General features: G+C 46.0%; 1 protein-coding gene across 7 annotated transcripts in view; it reads left to right on the plus strand.

Annotated features, from left to right (window-relative positions):
- Positions 1–19,101, plus strand: part of myo9aa (myosin IXAa) — a 77,659-nt gene that overhangs the window by 51,367 nt on the left and 7,191 nt on the right. For 5 of the 7 annotated variants that reach the window (XM_047041358.1, XM_047041360.1, XM_047041361.1 and 2 more), the window contains 19 exons: positions 488–609; positions 701–842; positions 1,659–1,854; positions 3,527–3,646; positions 6,442–6,517; positions 8,492–8,635; positions 8,796–8,835; positions 8,929–9,051; positions 10,461–10,541; positions 10,833–10,943; positions 12,220–12,342; positions 12,993–13,142; positions 13,661–13,980; positions 14,408–16,276; positions 16,527–16,626; positions 16,932–17,144; positions 18,257–18,360; positions 18,531–18,661; positions 18,819–19,039. In XM_047041358.1, the coding sequence (XP_046897314.1) occupies positions 488–609; positions 701–842; positions 1,659–1,854; positions 3,527–3,646; positions 6,442–6,517; positions 8,492–8,635; positions 8,796–8,835; positions 8,929–9,051; positions 10,461–10,541; positions 10,833–10,943; positions 12,220–12,342; positions 12,993–13,142; positions 13,661–13,980; positions 14,408–16,276; positions 16,527–16,626; positions 16,932–17,144; positions 18,257–18,360; positions 18,531–18,661; positions 18,819–19,039 (4,386 nt within the window). The remainder of the gene's footprint in view (positions 1–487; positions 610–700; positions 843–1,658; positions 1,855–3,526; positions 3,647–6,441; positions 6,518–8,491; positions 8,636–8,795; positions 8,836–8,928; positions 9,052–10,460; positions 10,542–10,832; positions 10,944–12,219; positions 12,343–12,992; positions 13,143–13,660; positions 13,981–14,407; positions 16,277–16,526; positions 16,627–16,931; positions 17,145–18,256; positions 18,361–18,530; positions 18,662–18,818; positions 19,040–19,101) is intronic. The other 2 variants (XM_047041363.1, XM_047041362.1) reach the window with 2 other exon arrangements.

Raw genomic sequence — 19,101 nt, forward strand, 5'->3', positions numbered from 1 at the left:
ACAAGACCAGTGTTCATTCCGATCCTTTTAAGAGCTACTGAATATACCGTATTAGGTTATTGTTTTCCATGGTAGGCACGAACAGGATTTCATAGTGTAGACCAGTCCTTATTTGTGCGGGAAGTAGAATAAGCAATGCAAATCAACCTCTGTTGGTAAGGTTGACCATTTGTCTGGGTAAAAAGGGATCAAAAGATTTGGATATCATTAAGAATAAAAAAAAAAACAATAATTATGTCATTATTACATTCTCGGATTAAAGGCCTTTATTACGTTATTCTGACAAAATGCTAAGAATGCTGTACATTTTATGAAACCAGAAAAGGGTCTGGCTGCTAATTCATGCTGAAGAGAACTTGTTTTGGAATTCAGATGGGACTGGTTTTATGGATGGTTGTATGGAGACTTTTGCTATCGACAATTAGACAATAGAGCGACAATTCACCTCACCCATCGTCCTGTTTGTGTTGCCCCCCTCCCCCCACAGGAGGAGTACAGGTCAGAGGGCATCAGCTGGCACAACATCGACTACATCGACAACACCGGCTGCATCAACCTGATCAGCAAGAAGCCCACAGCACTGCTCCACCTACTGGACGAGGAGTGCAAGTGAGTGCTTCTGGCCAGCTGTGTGTCTGACCCACCCATACACCTCTTTGAAAATACTCTGACTCCATTCCCTCTTGTGCACTGGCCCTAGCTTTCCCCAGGCCACCAACCAGACTCTGCTGGACAAGTTCAGACGGCAGCATGAGGGAAACAGCTACATTGAGTTTCCTGCTGTCATGGAGCCCGCCTTCATCATCCGCCACTATGCTGGCAAGGTCAAATACGGGGTCAAGGTCAGTGGCCATCATTGAAAAGGCATTTCTGCTGCTGCTCAGATTTTCCTCTTGTTTCTGGGTTTAGTATGGGTTTGTAGACGTTTGGTTCAAGTGACAGAGGAAGTCGCCCGGGGGAATGCTGAACACACATACAGTAACACATACACACTCAGACCCAGCATAACAAGATAACATGAGCCGGCATACTGCTCTTGTATAGCTAGTAAATGGGGTGTGAAGGCTTATACATACCTGCACTGGGGATTTTTTTTTATCACTTACCTGGCAACACGCCCAGGTGTGCAGTCACATTACCACAATCAAGATCTGGCAACTGCTGGAAGATTTTACTCACTGTGCAGGTCTGGGCTTTTGTTTGAATGTTAATGTTACTACCTTCACTGAAACAACAACCTTCTCATTTTCTCTAGAAGTCTTTTAGGGTACTGGTGTTATGTTTGGAGCCTATTCTCAAGATACAATACATATGAGTTAATTTGATACTGCATTGGCAATCTATGAGGCATAAATCTGTCTGTCCGGTATTTGTGCTGTGCCTCGAGTTGATATAGAAGGCACAATGGAAATTTGGTGGGAGATCTGTCCCCACATCTCCCTCCTTCCTCTGTTTCTGTGTCTCTGTCTGTCTCTCTCTCACACACATACTCACACACACACACACATATTTTGCCCTCTCTCTTTGTCTGTTTCCCAATGCTCTACAACAAATAAACACACACTCACTCTTCTCACCCTTCTTCCCTTTTCACACACACACACACACACACACACACACACACACACACACACACACACACACACACACACACACAGGACTTCAGGGAGAAGAACACAGACCACATGCGGCCTGACATCGTGGCCCTACTCAAGAGCAGCAAAAATGCTTTCATCTGTGGCTTAATCGGCATCGACCCGCCGGCCACCTTCCGCTGGGCCGTGCTGAGGGCCTACTTTCGAGCCATGGTGGCCTTCCGAGAGGCCGGCAAAAGACACACTCAGAGGAAGAGTGGTGAGTGGGGAATGAGGACTCAACGCACTGGCATTCAACACAAATACGTTGAACACACACAGAATACAAACTCAAATTATACCGAAACTTCTTCCACAGAGGATGTTGGAGATAATGATTAGTGTGATTACTGTATAGATGCAAGGAAACACGGTTTCGCTGTAGGTTCAAGGTGGCTGCTTGGGCCAACATTCTGTAGAGCAGGAGCTAGTCCCCCTTACACTCTTCCTTGGGACACAGAGATGTGTGTGTGTGTGTGTGTGTGTGTGTGTGTGTGTGTGTGTGTGTGTGTGTGTGTGTGTGTGTGTGTGTGTGTGTGTGTGTGTGTGTGTGTGTGTGTGTGTGCGTTAGTGTGTTTGTGTGCATGTGAACATTTTTCCAAACATAACAGAATCTAAGGTCTCTCACCCACCCCTGTGCTGGTACATTGTTGTATGTGTGTGTGGACAGTAGTCTGTAGTGTTCTCCTGCATTCAGCAGTCTATTCCACCTTTAGACCTATTCTCCCTCCACCTGCTAATCCTCTTAGTGCTCCTAGCTTGCTCTGTCTGCCGTAGATATGCAAGATTAATGCTAGATCACATTTGGTAATCAACAATGCTTGTTATGCTGTATACAGATCCTTTCTAATAACTCTGTCTACATTTACATTACATTTACATTTAGTCATTTAGCAGACGCTCTTATCCAGAGCGACTTACAGTAAGTACAGGGACATTCCCCCCGAGGCAAGTAGGGTGAAGTGCCTTGCCCAAGGACACAACGTCATTTTGCGGGGCGGGGAATCGATCCGGCAACCTTCTGATTAGTAGCCCGACTCCCTCACCGCTCAGCCATCTGACTCCCTCCCTCCCTGTCTACTGTATATACAGTTTCACAGAAGATCCTAGCTTCCGTTGCCATTTCAAATAAGATAGCCAACCACTTAGTTTCAGCTTTTGGGAACAGATTTACCAGTCTTAACAGTGCCTGGATTGCGTAATTAAACCCAAGGATTTTCATGTGATGGCTCAAGAAGTGTAAGTCTTTGATTTGGTTAATCTGTCCAAAGTCACATACCCTTTGCTCCTCCTGCTTTTTTGCTCAATGTATCCCACATCTAAAAGACAACCTGAAACCCCTCACCCCACCATCCCAACTCTCTTGCACACACACACACACACACACACTGAATGGAATATGTTGTTTGACACAGATGAGCTATTCAATTAGCATCCCCCTCCCATAACCCCTCCAGGGTTGTGGAACCCTGCCAAATGGAGCCGTCAGTCATCCACGCCATCACTTCACCGGAGGGGAATGTACATGAAAGTTGTGATTGATTGTTATCTCTGAGTCTGAAGACAACCAAATGAGGAGAAGGGGAAATGGCCGGAGGGAGGACTCTGGGGGGGGGGGGGGGGGGGAAGGCACCCATAGAACCACTATTGCTGAGAGGAGGTGGTGGGGTGGGGGGGCACACAACAGGTTTGAATGTGAATATACTGTATCTTTCTCTCCTGAAAGGTCTTGCACAGGTATTTCTCTTGTAGATTGCTACCTCTATTCGTCCGCTGTCTAATCTGTCTTTTTTCTCTTTGTTTCTCTCCCTCTCCCCCTCTTTCTATCCTTTTTTTCCCCTCTTTTTTCTTCTCCTTCTATTTTATTTATTTATTTTTTGCTTTTCCCAAAGGGCATGATGCCGCTGCTCCCTGCGCAGCTTTGAACAGTGTGGATAGTTTTAGCTTTCTGCATCACCCTGTGCATCAGAGAAGCTTAGAGATCCTGCAGCGGTGCAAAGAGGAGAAGCACAGTAAGGCTGCAATCCCACAATACCCCTCTCTCCCCCTCCCTGGCTTCCATGCAAAACTGTGAGTGGAGGGTGGGCGGGGGGGGGGGGGTCTCGGGGTTAGACCAACAGCATTCTTTATCTACCTGCTAAGTCATCGTTTCATTTACAAATTAGACAAGCTTATAACAACAGGCTATATAGCTGTAACTGCCTCCTTTGCATTATGTGTGCATTGGATATTTGTACACACAAACAGTTTTACACTCGGCTAGGTGTTTGTTGGTCTCCTCCTACACCCACCCCCCCACCCCCACGTCTCTGTACGCGCCTGGGAATGCATCTCACTAATCACCTGTCTTGCATGTAATCCACTGTACGCAGGCCCCCCATCCCCCCCACCCCCTTTTCACTAACCCTATCTGTTGTCGTGGGGACAGCATTGCATGGAAACAGCCATAGCACCCCTGTTTAACCTGCTCAGTGGTAATGGGGTTGGGGGGCACATGCACAATATCACCTCTGAAGTTAGACTTCTTTAAAACATTTGTTTTCTCAGGGGTGGGGGGGGGGGCTGGACCTATTTCACTGTAGTAGGCAGTAACAATACTGGGCACCCACCTTGGTAATAGTGTGCACCTTTTTTGTATCCCTCACCTCCCTCCGTTTGGGACTAATCTGGGCAGAGGTTATGTGAGTGTGTGCACGTGTGTGCACGTGTGTGTCGGAGGGTGAGAGGATGTCTGACTGAGGTTGTGGTATTTAGTTGGGTGGTGGGAATAGATAAGGCTCCATCTCCTTCATGTGCTAACCTCATTCCATGGACTCCATAATACCATGCCTATGGGTTTGTATACTATATCTGTCTCCAGTGTCAGCAGTGCCAAGCTCTTTAAAGCGCCACAACTTGCTTGATAGCAGAAGTTTGCAACCTAAAGCTCTTTTATGCTTAGAGCTTATGATGATACCTCATTATGCTTATTATTTTTATTAATTTGCAATTTTTTACCCAGCAATATCTCCTGACATAACAGGAAATGTTGCACATCTGACTTAAGCAAAAACAGTATAATGTGTAATATATGGAGTTAGATTAGTTTCATAATTCAAACAAACAAACGCAACACGATTCAAACAAACTTAACACGATCCAAACAAACGTAACACGATTCATACAAACATAACACGAATCAAACAAACAAACGTAACACGATTCAAACAAACGTAACACGATTCACAAATGTATTTCGTGATTCACAAATGTAAAGCGATTCACAAATAAATGACCTTATTACATTCGTTTGCAACCTGACAAACACAAGTTACAAATCCCTGCATTCGTTGGTGTGAATCCTTGCATTCGTTCGTGTGGATTTTTGGAACTTTCCTGACGCGCTTTGATCCACAAATGCATTTTTTCTAAAAGATATCCTCAGCAGCCTATCAGATCGTCTCTTCCAATTTTAGCCAATCACATTAACGTGTCTATGTGGACTTCAACAACCTGCCATAATGACGGACATCGTCTCCTTCAGATCACGAGCAATGTCGTCTGGTAGCATGTAGGTGAAATATTGCTTGTTAATCTTATTAAACCGATGATCATACCTGATTAAATATTGTTGAGAATGGCAGGATTCATGTTTAGTCATTTTCCGTGTTTCCTAGGCTAACGCAGAGCCCGTCTACCCATATTAGACATTCTCCGGTGATTCTCCGGTAAAATTGGAGACATCTGATAGGCTGCAGAGGATATCTTTTAGAAAAAATGCATTTGTGGATCAAAGCGCGTCAGGAAAGTTCCAAAAATCCACAAGAACGAATGCAAGGATTCATACCAACGAATGCAGGGATTTGTAACTTGTGTTTGTCAGGTTGCAAACGAATGTAATAGGGTCATTTATTTGTGAATCGTGTTACGTTTGTTTGAATCGTGTTATGTTTGTATGAATCGTGTTGCGTTTGTTTGGATCGTGTTAAGTTTGTTTGAATCGTGTTGCGTTTGTTTGTTTGAATTATGAAACTAATCTAACTCCATAGTAATACCACATAATGACACGACCAGAATTTAGAACCTAGTCATTAGACTACTGTGAAACTATTTCTTAGCTGTCTCCTGATTATTGATTCTTTGTTTAAATTTCTGTTTGATTGGCAGTTCAAGCCTGTTAATGGGGTGGAATGTTTGCATATGGATTACATCACTTCCTCTGCCAACTGTCATAATCCAATCTGATTGACAGAGTCCTAGCTGCTGCTAAAAACACAGCTTTCAGTTACTTAAAATGGTTTCCTGATGAAACCTGTCTTTGGTCTAATTTTTGAAGGCCACCAATATCTCTCTTAAGTTACTCTCCAAATTGAATATTTAAAAGTTCACCCTTCAAAACACCCCACAATGACGAGTTCAAAAGTATGATGAATACCATCCACACATTTCTCATTCAGAATGTTTAAGTCAAATTATATTTATGTTGATCAATTTGATATCTCAGATGTATTTAATTAAAGTAAACTTTCCCTCAAAACTAAGTTCAGTAATGCCTCAAATGCATTATGTTTTGTACTGTATTTTTCACACCCACACTAACGGGGAAACATTAACCATTACTGTATTCTACCTTGTTATGCTACATATTCTTTAACCCATAATCAGTCTTCATTCAAGGCCCATGTAATATTCATAACTAATTTGGGTTGTCCTATGGTGTTAGAAGAGTGTTGGTCTGGAAATAGCCTGGGTTTGGCTTTGTGTATATGTGTGTGCCGTGTGTGTGTCCTCTTACCATCTTGTGTCCCTCCTTTCTGTCCTGGACCAGGTGTGGCCCGGAAGAACCCACGCACACCCCTGTCAGACCTGCAGGGTAGCAACATGCTCAACGAGAAAGCGCCACGGTGAGTCCCTAATGCAAACAAAAGAGCAGGCTAGATGCGGTCAGTTTGACTACAGTGTATGTACCTTATTAAGAGAATTGTTTGTAACGTGTTCCTGTCATGGCCTATGGTACAAATGGACTCAGAGAGATGAGGGTTCTTCCAGACCCTTTCTTTGGGATGAGTCAATAGATTTCAAGTCTGGTACCCCCCCCCCCCCCCCCCCCCCCCCCAAATAAGTCTAAAGGCCACCCGCCACAATACGATTTGGTGATTGTGTTACACAGGGGCACAGTTTGGGGTTATTAAAGACCTCCTAATGTGATTTGCAATGCCCCCCTCCTGTTCAACTCCACACTCCTCTTCAGTAAGTGAGCACTAAAGCCCCCATGCAGCTGCTTCCTGCGTGATGTCAGAGAGTTCCAGAGAGGACGACCCAGGGAGTGATAAATATCTGCTCTATGCAGGGCGCTTCACGGTGGGGCTCTACAGTGGACAGTACAGTACTGTTTAAGTCTCTTAGGGGTATTGTTTAAAGATAAACACCACCAGCATGCCTGGCTTGGTGTGTGTGTGTGTGTTAGAGGAAAGTTTTGATAAGGAGTGCCATAACCCCTCAGCCTGGATTTAATTTGTGTCATTTCCTCATTTAAAAGTTGATATCCATCTGGTAACTTCAGGCAAACTGGAATAAAGCCTAGAGGAAATAAGATTGTAACGTGCCAAAGTTTTTCTTTGTATACACTTTATTTATAGATCTAGCTATCTAGCTATGTCTCTAGCTATTCCACCAAGTAAACCAAATGTATCCCATTTTTCTTCGTAGAGCAATCATTTACAATCCCTGCAGTATGTTGCAATCCTCGTCCTCAGTTGAAATTAGCAGGACGTTTTAGGCGGCCTAGTTTAGCTGTAGGTACACTTTTCCACTCGGGATAAAGAGGATGTGCTTTGCTGGACCTTAGTCCATAGCTGGGTTCTTGTTAGTCCTCTGGGTCTTGTCCCAAGGTGGGAAACCTAAACCACCAAACACCACACCACAGACATGCTTGTCTTTTTACGCCTCAGTCGCCGTCCAAGCTATTCCTGGCTCCAAGTGCACCATAACAGAGACAAAGTATGTTAAAAATGAAAGCCATGTTCTTTTCCAATGTGACCACAAAAGAAAATATTGTAAACATGAAGAGAATCCGTATTTGAGGCCTTAACAGTAAAAACTCTGTTACTTTTATAGTTTTTTTTTCCTGTTGTAAGAAATACTTTTATTTTAAGTACCCATAAAGCCAGATGACCAGATTGAGCTTCTCTACTTTTTTTCCCAGCATTGAAAAATATTCGAACTTTGACAAATAGTTCTCAGAATTAATTATACGGCCCAAAATCCTGACACTCCTAGTATTAGAAGAATAAACAAACCTTGAATTTCTAAAAGTCCAGCTGTATGACTAAGAAGCATCCACAGGCATCCTGTACTACCCCTCTATGCCTGTTGGCCGCTGCTCTCTTATTACCCATGACAGCACTCCCTGGACTCATGTCATGCCCAGTCTTTTTTAGTAAAGAAGCATACATGTGCACCTTAGTGCGCCTACTGTGTATAGCATGGTCGCAGTGTGTGGCCCACCGACATAGCTGGAAGGAAACCCTATAAATCAGGGTTGGGAGCGTGAAAACAAACCCATCCCTGCTCCAGTGGCTCGCAGAGCCCAAGCTATGATGGATGGTCTCCCCAGTCCCCCGGTCCCAAGACCACAAGTTGTTACGAACCTCTCCCTCTCCTGCAGTGGTTCAGTGTGGTTCACCACTGTGTTGATACTTGAAAAAAAATGTAGTGGTAAGAGGTTCAGTGTACCTTGAGGCCTGAGGTTTTACAGTGTGTAAAGCGCACACACAGAGGTTTTACAGGTTTACATAAGGGATGTTCTGAGCCATCATGGTTGCTCTGCTTTAATTGGAGAAACATTATTCCCATTACCGTGTGTGTGTGTTTGCTAGGGAGTCTCCATCCCTGGGCTGGAACGGACGTGGCGGGAGGCAGAGCCACCTCTCCTGCTCCAGCTCAAACGCTGGGGAGGACGGCGGCATCTTCGTCAACTCCACTTCCAGCAAGCTTCTGGAGAGGGCCCACGGCATTCTCATGTAAGTGTGTGTGTGCCAGCCCTAACCCCACATTCACTGATCCCCTTCTAGTGAATGTGGGGCTCAGTACCTAGCCTGGTGCTGCCTGGCCTCATCAGGCTGAGTAAAGAACAAAGGAACATAGTGTAGTTACCAAAACCATATAATGTGTTTTTAATAGGAGGAACAAAAACTACAAGTTAAAGCCCACTCTTCCAAAGGTAATGATACGCATATCTGTGCTTCACACACACAGTATTTTCCATCCAATTGCTGTTCTGTATGAAACTGTCCATGTGTTACCTCTCCCACAGCACCTGCTGGATGTCAAGTCCCTCAAATACCTCAGCAACCTGACGCTCCACGACCGCATTACCAAGTCCCTCCTCCACCTCCACAAGAAGAAGAAGCCGCCCAGTATCAGCGCCCAGTTTCAGGTCAGAGGTCACTCTTCCCTGTCTGTGTTCACCTTGACATTTGGAGGAATTTTGGTGAAAACCAGAAGTGGTGTGCCCTGTATAGCTCAGGCTTATTTGCACAGGCATGACCCTGGTCAAAAAGTTTAAATCCACACCCAGCTTCTCCCCCCCCCCCCTTTAGTCATCTTTATCACTCATTCTGAGAAATGTATTTTAAATTACAAATGTTATTTTTTCATAAGCCCTCAGAAATTATTTCAAACTATTTTTGTTGTTTGACAAGAACCCATGGTTTGTCCGGGTTGTGTGCACACTTGATCATCACAAGTGGTTCAAACAGTGTCCAGCTGTGAGAATGACGCCAGTGTTCTATGGACATGCTCTGGAACTCTGTGTTCAGTATGCGGCCAATTCAGACACATTTTACATCCCACACAAAAGACATAACATCATGTCTGGGTGGTAACATTTTTATAGGCCATAACCCTTTCCCCTTAGAAAAAGATGTTCTCAGTCACTTCGGGTTACTAGTTTAATCCGCAGAAATATAGTTACAATAAAGCTCAGTAACTTGTAAAGCCCATTAAGATATACTGTTGTCTAATAAATAATTTTCCATACTTTATATCAACACATTTATGATAGAGATGGAAGATCCTTCTGAACCTAAAGAAAAACTAACCTAAACACCAGGAAAGTTTGAAGAAAAAAGTCAAACACGTCTTTGTATTATTCAGTATTCTGTTGAACAAAATGAGGTTGTCTTAATCTAACAGCCAAGCTACCCAGCTTGGTGGAATCTCCCCCTGGGCCCAGTGTGAGTGAGAGTGGAGGACCGTGAATGCCCCACAACAGTCCCACCCTGGGCAGGAAGCCCAGTCAGAATATGTGGATGACTTCACTTCCCACATCCTGTTGTGTGGCTGATTGCTTTAATCCTCCAAAAGAGAGGGGGGCTGGGGTGAATTCCTCTGACCTCTGAAACAGACACACGTGGACACACATGTGGGACGCATGATCATGCACACAGACAGTCTCCTCAACACACATGCATGCACACATGTTAACACACACGCACACATAAACCAGCTCAAACCACAGGTGCAATTCATCCACTGTGTTCCCTGGTTGTCAAAATGAAGACATACTGCAAGAGAACCGGGTTGTTTTGTACACCCAGTCCTTTTCACATCAGGAGCCAACCGCATACTGGTTTTTTATGATCCCAGACATTGTTTTTTAATGTTACACACAGGAGTCATAAAGGCAGGACGACAAATATTCACACCCGACAAAACCACCAGTCCACGTCACCCTGCATTTTCCACCACATACATTTTGTCTACAGTGCAAGTTTGTATTGTTTCACTGGGTGTCTGACAGTTTGTAAAATGACTGTTTTTTGTTTCTTGTCTGTCTAATCATAGGCCTCGCTGAATAAGCTGATGGAGACTTTGGGCCAATCAGAGCCATACTTTGTCAAATGCATCCGCTCCAATGCTGAGAAGGTATGTTAGCAGTTTTCACTGACGTTGATCTTTTCAATTTAACTTTCAGAACTCGGTTGCTCAGCTATGGATTAGTACATTTATTCATTTCTTTAAATTAAAATTTAGTTATTGATCAAGATCAAGTACATGTAAAAGTAAAGTTTCCATATGTATGAAAGTGTGTTGAAGGCCTTACTGTAGGAAATTACATTACATCTATACCCCTATACGTCTCACTCCAGTAGTCTCTTTCCCACCCACCCCTGTCTTAATCTCTCCTTTTTATTTCTCTCGATCTCTCTCTATCAGCTGCCTTTGCGTTTCAATGACAGTTTGGTCCTGAGGCAGCTACGCTACACTGGAATGCTGGAGACTGTGCGCATCCGGCAGTCAGGCTACAGCATCAAATACACCTTTGAGGTGAGACAGAAACAGATGGAACATAATCCATACTGACACAGACTGGAGCACGCACACCTCCCACTTCCCTCCAATACCTCCACTCTCAAACCAGAGGGGTTTCCCTCTGCTTCTCCTCACCATCCCATTGAGAGGAGTGCTTCTCCTCACCAGGACTAGTCAGTGTGTTGGGCCTAGGCCGCTCCTACTCTCTGAAAGAGACTGAAATGAGGACTGTGTGAAATGGAAGGTGCTGCTTGTACCAGCCTTTCTTTTGCAGGTCACGTTAACATGCGGTCAGAGTGTGTAGGAGTCCCAGTAAAGGTTCTTCTGTGGGCCTGAGGAGAACCCCCCCACACACACACACAAATATCTCAGTTCATCGTCTGTATTCATATGGAAGTGGTTTGCTGCCCACCTGTCCATATAACCCTAAGGATTTTGTAGTCAAACACATGCCATGAATACACACGTTAAAAAAATGATTACTTTGAAAGGTGTCAACATCCTGTTGACATAAGAAAATAAGACTGTCAAGTCGTACCCATTAAATCCTTGAGTATTTCATATGATACAGGTCTAGGCTTGAGTGGCCTCTGACTTGCTTGGTAAGTACTGAATTTAATAATGGTTTAATGTAAGATCCCAACATTTACTCAAATGTAAGAGACTGAGCATGAAATTGAAAAGGCTATTCAGTGAAAGGTTGTATATATTATTTCTGAGCCAAATGCTCATTTTGTTGTCATTACCTCACAACTCAAAAACGTACTTCACGTCTACTGCATCCTTGCCCCCCCCCTCCCGCCATTTTACGTCTATGGATTTTAGGTTATTAAAAAATATCTTGTCCGTGTGTCACTTAATGAGGACTTATGAAGCATCCTGACCTGGCTTGTGAGCACAGAGACTTTCCATTGAGTGTAGGTCTGTGTGTGTGTGTGATGACATCAGCTCTGCCTGGGGTAATTGTATAAACACAGCATATGATTTTCAGTCCTGCCTCACCCTTTGACAATGAGACCAGACAAAAGCCCTTAGTCTAGGGGAGTTCTGGACTTGTTGATGCGAGGTCAACGTGGACTCTGACCCTGAAACCATGTGTCTCAACAAGATCTTTTGTGCCTGACGTCGTGAGGTTGAGGGATGCATTTCGCATTGTACAGTAGCACACTTCCATTGTGATTCAAAGGATTCAAAGTGACCTCATTATGATAAAGGTAAAATAGTACACATTTTGTACACAGTCTCCCTGCTGTGTGTGTCTGACAAACCCACTTCCCTTCTCTCTTGGCAGGACTTTGTGCGCCACTTTCGTGTGTTGCTCCCCGAGGGCACCAGTGCAAGCCAAGAAGGCATCAGACACTACCTGCGCCAGGCCGACCTTGCACCTGATGGCTTCCAGGTTGGCAGATCAATGGTACGTCTCTCAGGCACCTGTAGAGTGCCTCATCTCACTGTAAGAATCCACAGCTGTTTGTTGTAGATGGTCCTGGTCAAGGTCCTGGCCATGAAAAGATGTTGAAGAATGGATTTTTTACATATAGTTTTGCACAACAGGAAGATGCCAGTAGCCAGGCGGGCCATTCAATCCATTGGTGTTGATTTTATTTCATATTGGTCCCCATTACTTCATTTAAATGGCCTGTTTGAAGGGGGCCATGCGTAACCTTGAATAGACAGCCAGCCATGATAACATAACCCCACCTTTCAAGCCAAACCTACACTCCTGACTAAATCTATGTTGCTATATTTGAAATGGGTGATTTCCTTCCACAACCCTGGAATTTCACTAGTCATAGATGAGCAATGAGCCAGCTTTGTTTTTAACTGTCCAAAAATTGAATTCATTAAATGCCTTTATAATGTGCAACCCATACCTGACATTTCTCGATTCGAGTTGATTGTGTACACATTGGCACACTTGGTACATCAAGCAACCGTGCAGATCCCATCTAGTTATACCATACGTGTGTGTAATAAAGTGTCCCAGTCCTGTGTGACCGTAATTCCACCCCTGCTGCTCCCGCATGCTTCTTTTACCCGACTCCTCCCCTTCGGCCCACGCAGGTGTTCCTACGAGGGGCGGACCGCCAGCGGCTGCAGGCCCGGCTCCACGAGGAAGTGCTCCGGCACATCGTGACCCTGCAGCGGCGCTTCCGTGCACGGCTGGAGAGGAAGAACTTTGTCAGGATGAGACACGCAGCCGTGCAGATCCAGGTAATGTCCGGCTACAAAGCCATCTTCAGCTTTTGCTTCATAACAAATTTACTTTTATTAAGTGTAATAATTGAGATATGAATTTACCTTAAAGTGGGCATACTGTTGAGCCTTATTGATCATGGACATTCACTACATGTATATAAATTTTTCTTCTTTTTGGATTCTGATGTTAGCTTGAGAATTTATTTTCTGTGGTAAATACTGTGACATTGTCTTAGCGCCAACATTCACAGTATTATGGCTTCGAGTTTTAATGCTATTAACTGAGTATCAGATATTGGAATGTAGTTGCACATTAAATAATTAAGTTACAAGAAACAAAACCTAAAACATGTATTTAGAAACATTTGAGTTATTTGCGATTATGCCAATTCTTCCATTATTTTATGTGGTAATTTGCCTGTGTGTCTTATACACCACCCTAATTTACCGCTAAAATGGTACGGTCCACAATCTTACTGTAAACACAGCATCATCCACATATATTTATAATACATGCAACATAACCTCCACAGCAATGGTGGCGCAACAACCAGTCCAAGGACGAGGAGGAAGAGGACGAGGAGGACTACGACCCTGCCGTCCAGGAGGGGGCAGCCTTGTGCCTGCAGACGGCCTGGCGGGGCTTCAGGGAGCGCCGCAGGCTGGGGCTGTGGCGCGGGGCGGCCCTGCTGCTGCAGAGGGAGTGGAGGCGGTGGCTGTGGAGGCGGATGGCGGCAGCGCTGGTAATCCAGATGGCCTGGCGCCGTCACCGGGCCAAGGAGGCCTACCTCAAGCTGCGTGGTGCGGTGGCACTGCTGCAGGTGGCGAGCAGAGGCTACTTGGCCAGACAGAGGTAATCTACCTTCAATCACCTGACCACTGGTATAGAACCAGGTGGTATAGAATCTTACAGTATAGTATAGAAACTTACTTTTATGGCTCAAGCAGGGGCTTGCAACAGGGCTCACTTTTGGTATTTGGTCATAATTCTATATCCAATCCCCCCTCTGTATCCCCGGCTTATTCACAGTGTGCCAACCACACAGTCTCCTGTTAAGATAATGTCATTACATAAACACCCCAACACAAAGTAGCTCCAGTCAGCTGAGCCGGGTGAATGAGAGTTCTTTCGCAAGGCTGCTACTTTTAGTTTACACATCTGAGAGGAAGTTCTTTGAGGCAAATGTACTTGATTGGCTGGACATGAAGGAAAGTTTCAATCCAGGGAGTTTTCTCTCCTGATCTGGCTGAACTTGTAACCATGTGTCCTTGATTGATAGCTTCAGGGAGCTCAAGGAACAGAAGCAGAAGGAAAGACTCCTTCTGCAGCAGGAGGAGCAGCTGCAGAATGGCCAGACGAGCCTTTCGCCCGAAAGAGAAGAAGAGGAAGACGAAGAGCCAACGAGCATCATGGGTCTGGACCTGAGCACGTGGGAGGATCGCTCGTACGAGGAGCGGGAGAGAAGCCTTCAGAAGCTCAGTGCACAGGAAGGGCCAGTCGAGGACAAACAACAGGACGAAGCAGCAGGAACGAGAAGAGCAGGAGCAGGAGGGGAGACCAGGTCTTCTGAGAGCTCGTCAAGAGCACATTCAGAACCGCCGGGGTCCACCACGACTCCTCCAGTGGTGGTCCGTGAGAGGACCAGAACGCTGGATGAGCCTAGCCAGAAGACAACACGGGCCAAGAGGGAGAGCAGGCGGATGAGGGAGCTGGAGCAGGCCAAGTTCAGCCTGGAGCTCCTCAAGGTGCGGGCCACCAGTGGGGGGGCCTCATCACCCTCCGATGAGAGGCGCTGGTCGGCTGAACTGGTTCCCCCCACCACCCCTCCTCTGCGCTCCCCCCAGGGCACCCCCGACAGTCAAAGCTCCAAGGGCAGCTTTGAGCTGCTCAGCATGGATGAGGAGCCACCTAAGGAGAAGCCAGAGGTGATGGATGCAGAGGAGCCAGGCACCCTTTTCCCCACCGTGCTGGCTCAAGAGATGGAGCTCCCAGCAGAGGTCTTCTCAACCTTCCCCAAAATGGTTGATGAGCCGTCCAGGGCTTCCGTTCCAGAGGTCATTCCCCCTCCAGACAGTCAGGCCAGGCCTGCCTTTGCTGACCCCAGTCCCACCCCTCCGCCAAAAATCGAGAACTACCTCCCGATCTTTTACGTCCCAGTCCATGAAGGCATCTCGGTCACCGCTTGCCCTCCTGGTGAAGAACTTTCGCAACCTCTAAACCCCCCCACCTCCACTACCACCACCGCCGTTCTTACCAAGCCACCCAAAGAAAGGCGGGAGTCATCCCGGCGGCCAGTGGTGGTTGTCATTAGCATGCAGAAGGAAACTCCACTCAGTGAGGACCTCCTGGGCATGGTCCGTCCCCCCGTGGAACTCCGAGATGAGGCGGCGCAAACAGGAGAGTTGACTCCATCGCCTCAGCAGCCTGGTCCCGTTCCACCACCGCAAGACCCCCTCTTAGTCCCTGCCCCTGCGCCTGTCCCCACCGCAGTCCCTGCCGCCAACCAGGCCGTGTTGGAGAAACTAGAGAGACTGAACGAGGAGAAGGAGGAGAGGCAGCGGCACCAGCAGCAGCAGAACGAGAGAGAAATGATGGAGCAGATCAGGAAGCAGAAAGAGGAGCTGGAGAGGCAACGACGTTACTTTGCCCAGTACGAGAAGGACATGCTTGAGAAGCAGAGAGGAGAAGCCTTGCAAAGAATACAGCAGAGCAGGCAAGGAGGAACAATCCCCGGGTACGATGTATCTGGGCCAGGTTCCAGGTCTGGGTCTGGAGCTGGTTCCGCCAGCAGGCCCCTCAGGCCCAGCTCCCTACTGATTGAGAGAGCCCCTTCTCTGGGTCCATCTTCCAGGACCCAGTCTGTGTCTGAAGCTCCCTCTGAGGGCTCTTCTGCTAGGGGCAACATTCAGACTGCTGGTGCCCAGGCTCGACTCCCTCCCCCTCCCACCTCAGGCAGAGAGAAGAGGCCTGGTCCCGAGGGCTGGGCACCCAGGCTCATCCTGGAGTCCAGAGACAGTGCGGGAGGAGAAGCAGGGGCCAGGGAGAGAGTCCCCAAGAAGGCTCCCACCAATCAGGTTGTGTCTGCCAGTATGACTGACAGGTCTGGGAAAATCTTCTTTTCCCCAAAAGACAAGGTGTCGTTTTCAAAGTGAGTATCAAATTAAATTGGTGGGGTGCGTTTTTTTTCCTTGTGTCACCAAAGTAATGGATTACGTCAGGCAAATTATATTTTGGATTATCTGTAGATCAAATATGACCTGTTAGACAATGAAGCATTTACATCAGGGCATTTGGAAGCTACTGTTTCCTTCTATTTTCATATCACTGTGAAAATGTAACCTCTTTGTCTTCTGATTGTCATGGCTAAACCTGTTCATGTCAAACTTGTTCATTACAAGGTTTGACAAGGACACCGCTGACCAAGAGAGGCCTGCTACCGCCCCAAAGGATGGGCCCCCCTCAAGCTCCAAGCCCTCCAAGACACTTAAAACACGGGAGGTGAGCTGCTTTTTTTATTCCCATAAAATGTATGGCAACTGAGTACCTTAAGAGAAAATCTGTGCGTTTGTGGGGGCACGTATTTGCACGTGTGTTCTTTTGAATGCCTTAATTGGGTGCAGTCATGTGTTTATGTACACTTTCTGACAGAGGACGACAAAACCAGTAGTAATAGGTCATGCAAAGGTCACCTGCTGTTCTAAACGACAAAAGATTGCCCTCAGACTCCACCGACCACAGGAGGAAGCCACTTTCGATACCTGCAGTGTTTCACTTGTGCTGTTATCGTTTTTGGTCAACCCCAGGTCGGCAGGGCTGGCTACAAAAAGAAAGCCCGCATGGCGCGGACACGCTCCGACTTCCTTACCCGCGCCCCCATCCTCTCTGTAGGGGGCGAGTCCGAGGAAGATGACGGCGACAACACTCCTCTCTCCCCTCGTCATTACACCCTTCCCCTCCCCAAACAAGTGTCTCCCCATTCGGTCTTGGGTGAATCGTGTTTCAGTGACTCAGAAATGGTAATGGAACCGGGCTTAAAAGCCATAATTACTACTACTACTACTAATACTACAACTGCTGCTGCCCTAAGTCTTCCTAGGCTGATACACCCAAGTCTGCTAAAGGTTGACTTTTGGATAGCCAAACTTTCTCTGCTAACCACTTCAGCACTGCATGGTTAGTCCTGCGTTACACTGCTGACAAACTAGGCTACAAGGCTTTTCACTTGTTAACTCCCTTATCTCTCAAATGTATTTTCTTTGAAATACTGTAAAATATTTCTGTGGGTCAAACCCTTGCCAGAATATTCGTTTGAATTTTCAGCAAAAATGGAAGCTTTATATGATTTAACAAGGTTTATACAGCTACAGCTATCTTGGAAATGAATTTTAACGCCATAACCTTTAACATCAATCTTACAAATTCTGTACTAATTATGGATTATAGTATTGACTCAGTACTGTATTCCCCAGGCTCTAAAAACAGATTCTTCTGAAGTACAACTTAAAACATAAGCTGAGATGACAATAAGCTTCTTTGAAAAGTAATCAAGGCCACTAACGTACTTTAGTCCCTCTTCCCTATTTTTCAAAGCCCTAACAATGATTTTTCTCTCCCTCTCTTGGTATTTTTTCTTCATCCTTTCAGTAAACAGTCTTTGCATGAATTAGCCTGTTAGCTTCTTACACTTCTAGCACTTTTCAGCTGGCCTGGCCCTGGGACACAGGGATCAGAGGTCAACAATCATCCACCAGCTTTCCTGCCCGTGATTTATTAACCCTCACCTCACTCAACAACTTTCTTTGTTTTGTTGAGGATTTTAATGTATTTTTTTGTGACACTGTATTTGGCTCTGTCTCCTGGTATGTGACAGTGAATGATATGTTTGTATGACAATTCATCACAGTTATACACATTATTTAAAGACTGTTCAACAACTGTCATTCCAATTTACCTTGAAAAAAGAATATACAGGTATTTGCATATGCTCAAACCTGATACTATGCTGCCATCTACTGACGTTTGCCCTTGGTGCAGGCTTGGACATAAATACTGCATAGTAGATGCTCAGAGAAGCTTCGATCCACTCAGTTTTTTAGTTGACATTGTCTCCTATTCAATGACATTTCAGCCATCAGTGGGTTCCGAGGAGAAGAAAAAGATGCAGAAAGCCATGTCGTCCGGGGATCTGGGCAAAGTGGACTTGATGCCGAAGAACTCTCAAACAGATGGAAGGTTTGTGTTTTTATGTACAGCCTTTATGGGTAAGGGGCATTGACTGCCTGAAGCTTTGATATGAAGACGGTTGGAAGAACTGTCTTCATATCAAAATCACTACTTAAAATAAATTGTCCTTGTTGGAAATGCCCCTCTCACAACAACTAAATGCGCTGTTTTCCCACCAGGGTTCGGGGTAAGATGCGTTTCTGGGGGAAGACCAAGCAGGGGGAGAAGAAGCCATCCAGAGAAAAGCTAATCTGTGGTGCAGACTCCATGGATGGTGACTACGGCGACACAGGTCCCCTACTGGGCGAGGGTGAGCGGGGGGAAATAGATCAGAGGACAACGGGGTACTACCGGAATGAAAGCAGCACATTTCAACCCTACGCTAAACATGTTTAAAACATAGTGTGTTTGTGCCAAAGGGCTTTGCAATTGGTTGTGAGACCCCCCCTCCAACCTTGTCTTTTTAGGACAAGAGCACATGTCGCCCCCTCGCAGTCCTGACTTGACACTGGAGCGTGCGGGGCGGGAGTTCAAGGAGAACAAGGAGCCCTCGCCCAAGGTGAAGCGGCGGCGCAGCGTGAAGATCAGCAACGTGGCTCTGGAGCCTGCCCAGTGGCAGAACGACTCGCTACAGATCCTGACCTGTGCCAACGACTACAAGAGCATGAATGACTTCTTAATGAAAAAGGTGTGGGGTAAAACTAAATGCATGCATGCAGAAAGCACAGATACATACACACACATTTACAC

This window comes from Hypomesus transpacificus, chromosome 19 (genome assembly GCF_021917145.1).
Source record: "Hypomesus transpacificus isolate Combined female chromosome 19, fHypTra1, whole genome shotgun sequence".
Taxonomy (NCBI): Eukaryota; Metazoa; Chordata; class Actinopteri; order Osmeriformes; family Osmeridae; genus Hypomesus; species Hypomesus transpacificus.